The sequence below is a fragment of the Octodon degus genome, unplaced genomic scaffold, assembly GCF_000260255.1.
Source record: "Octodon degus isolate 3935 unplaced genomic scaffold, OctDeg1.0 scaffold00356, whole genome shotgun sequence".
Taxonomy (NCBI): Eukaryota; Metazoa; Chordata; class Mammalia; order Rodentia; family Octodontidae; genus Octodon; species Octodon degus.
The window spans coordinates 800687-804355 of NW_004524932.1; the positions used below are offsets into that span (position 1 = coordinate 800687).

The 3669-nt window shown below is 35.2% G+C and overlaps 1 protein-coding gene across 1 annotated transcript in view; it reads right to left on the reverse strand.

The window, feature by feature from the left end:
- Positions 1 to 3078: 3078 nt before the first annotated feature.
- LOC101579162 (60S ribosomal protein L10a-like) overlaps positions 3079 to 3669 on the reverse strand; it is a 26453-nt gene continuing 25862 nt past the window's right edge. Inside the window, exon 3 of the mRNA XM_004648157.1 lies at positions 3079 to 3453. Within this exon, the coding sequence (XP_004648214.1) occupies positions 3079 to 3453 (375 nt within the window). The remainder of the gene's footprint in view (positions 3454 to 3669) is intronic.

Below are 3669 nucleotides of genomic sequence, written 5' to 3' on the forward strand. Positions count from 1 at the left end.
TGATGTAAGATAAATTAATATATATGTTATGATTCCAATTATATATATGATTATAAGAATACATATTATGAATACATATTATGCTTAATTAGAGCAAGCCAATTAGATTAACTCCAAATGAGAATTGAAGTAATTTCTAGAAGGAAGCATCAGAAAATTTATATTTCATATTAAAATACAATTTTCTCTGTGAAATCACACCATACTTCCTGTAATAATTTCTGAAATCAGGTTTTTTTTCGGCTTTGAAAAAATCCTTCCTGAAACACGTTTCTGCATTTGAACCAAAGAATCCAGTGATCACAAAGACTGAATATGTTTTCAATTGTCTTGTTGAAGGCACAATTGCAGTGGCCAGTTTCAAGTGAAAGTTCTATATGACACAAAAGAAAAGCCAGTACCTTGAATTGCCTCGAAATACAGCTGCTTTCATGATCACACCATTAGTTAATTTAAAGAAATTTTTTAAAAAATATGTATCCCTAAATTCCTAAGGTATCTGAACATTTAGCATGTCTGCTTTAAGGAAGGTATGAGCTCAAAGTCTACCATTAGAATGTTAGAAAATTCTGCAGTGTTTCAGCTGCCTTTCAATTTATATCACTTTGCTGTAATACTAGGGACTGTCACCTGCTGTTTTGTGCTGCAGAGGTCACAATAACAAATCAAATACAGTCTTCTGGAGGAGTACAGACTAACACTGAAATTCAAGGCTGGCTAATTGCAGTTTTAATGTCTATATTTTATGTATACAGAGGCAATGAATTGTACAAATTCATTGTCATATTACAAAAATTGTTTTAAAAACATCATTTTTTTGATAGTTCATATTTAGCACAGTATGTCACATGCAATCAATCCAAACCGACTTCCTATTCTGCCGCATTCTATAAGGCATTGCATATGTGTGGACCTGCACACATTCTCTGAAGTAAAGTTAGAACCCTAAAATGTTCTAGCCATCATTACGCAGTGTTACAAAAAGTGATGGGAATACCCCGGGCCTTTCAGTTAAGAAGTCTGCTGCCTTTGCAAAATGATTTATTTTTTAACTTTTGTATTGATACATGTTTGTAATACGTAATTACTGTGTTCACTGTGGGTAGCTGGTACTTACAAGTTTCATATCCCTGTTTCTTACTATCTTTATTACTGTCTTTAATTTACTTATGCCTCAGGGTTCTGATCTAACAGAAGTGATGCAATATTTAAGCTTCCATGTGAAAGGAAGCAGGCGCTGCTATTTTTCTATAATCAACCGAACTTTCCATCTTTGTGGCCAAACAGTACTCCATTGATTACAAAAATAATTTTTTTTTGTTTTTGTTTTTTTTTTTTCAGAACCAGGGATTGAACTCAGGCCCTTGTGTTTGCCAGGGAAGTGCTTATTCCACTGAGCCATCTCCCTGGCCCCCAAAAATCATTTCTGTCTTCTACTTTAGTTCCATATTTTCTTTTTTCCTGATGCCTTTTAGTTTTGTACTATAAGAAAAAAAAACACAGTGTTCAAACTTTTAGGTCAGATGTATCAATTGTCAGTTTTGTCAAGGTGTGTCCATTTTGCTAACCCACAAGTGATTTCACCGCGGTCCTCTTTATGGCAGAGTGCTGTTCATTGTGAGTAAGTGCAAAATTTCTTTTCATCTGTTCAGATGCTGATGACATAAAAGCTGGTTTCAAAATTAAACTGGTAAAATTATCCTTCTGTAAATACTGGAATGTATATATTCCTATAATATGCTGCCTTTAAGTCTTAGGAGAATACTTACAGGAAAAGTGCCTGTCCTATGTGGAATTTCTAGTTTTGTGTTTTTTTAAAGAATCTCTGTATTGATTTCCACTGTAGCTGTAGTAGCTCACATTTTCACCAAATATGTAGAGGATTTCATTTTTAACCATTTCCTTGAAAACTATCCTTCCATCTTTCTTTCTTTCTTCTTTCTTTCTTTCTTTCTTTCTTTCTTTCTTTCTTTCTTTCTTCTTTCTTTCTTTCGTCTTTTTGATACAGAATTTCACTGTGTAGTGTAGGCTGACTTTGAACTCATTTTTTTTAGCCAAAGATGATCTTCAGAATACAGAGTTCCTCTTGCCTCAGCCTCATGAGTGATGGCATTACAGGTATGCACTACCATAGCCTGACAATCATTATTTGATTCTTTTTTTTTCTTTCTTTCTTTTTCTTATTTCTTTTTTTTTTCTTTTTTGCAGAACCAGGGGATGAACCAGTGCTAATTCCACTGAGCCATCTCCCAAGCCCTTTTATTTGATTTATTGATGATTGCCATTCTTTCTGGAAAAAACTGAAATTTAAGTATTGTTTTCATTTGCATCTTACTAGTGGCCAGTGATGTCAAAAATGTATTGACTTAGCTGTTAGTTTCCATTTTTCCTCTGAGATATGTTATTTCAGTTACCTATTTTTCATTGATTCTCTTATTTGAAGGTTGTCTAATATTTTGAGTTTTCAGTATCTCACAAATTAGGCTTTCCTCAGAGGTGGACTTGGTAGAAAAATTTTTCCTTTCAGTAGTTTGTCTTTGGGGCTGGGGAGATGGCTCAGTGGAATAAGTGCTTCCCTGGCAAGTACAACGGCTTGAGCTGAATCCCTGGTTTGCGGAAAAAAAAAAAATTGTCTTCTAATTCATTAATTTTTTCTTTTGCTGTGCAAAAGCTTTTTAATCTTATATAGTCCCATTTGATGATTTTTTTAATGTTATCTTTTGTGTAGTAGAGTTTTGTTCACATCTATAACTTCAAAGGTCATATCTACATTACCTTCTAGCAGAATAAAGTGTTTCTGTTTTGAAATATAGATCTTTGATGTATTTTGATTTTTGTTTGGTCCATAGTGAGATAATTGTGAGATATGTGCCTCTAGCCTCAGCCTTCTGCATGTGGGCAGCTGGCTCTGTCAGCACAACTTGGTGAAGAAGTTGTCTTTCTGCCAGCATGTGCTTTGACAAGTTTGTCATCATAGATCAGTGGTTGAATGTATCTGTAATTATTTCTTTTCTTCAGTAAATAAAGTTTTATTTGAACATACTCATGTTCATTTGCTCATGGTTTTTTTGTTTTGTTTTAGTGGCATTGACATTTATTTGGATGCGCCCCAATGTGCTGGGGCTTGCCCATGGTGCTCTTGATATATAAGGCCCAGATGTTCTGCCAATTCTTCTTGAGCAGCGACACCAGGAAGTTGACAACCAGATGGATATTGTACACAAGCTTGTCATCTGTCATCTTCACATAACCAAGAGCCACAGCCAGACACAAGCACTTCTTCATCTGTAACTTGATCACGGACTTCACTTCATCAACTTTGGCCACCATGTTTTCATTGTGGGTCAGCAGGGAAGGGAACCTGCCAACTTTATTGAGGCCAGAACCCAGGATTCCTGGGATCTGCTTGATCAGAGACTCCCAGACCAGAAAGGCATCATACTTCTTGGCCAGCTTTTTAAAAGATATTCTTTATGCTTTTATTTGTACCTGAATTATACAACTATGCTATAGATGAAAAACAAACAACAAACAACAAAAGAATCTCTTTGGTAATCCTGTTTTGCTCTTCCCACTTTAGGCTATCCTTCTTCCTTGACCTTTTTTCCACTGGAAAATTTCTACTCAGATTCAAACTTAATTGTTGGGGCTGGAGAGATGGCTCAGTGG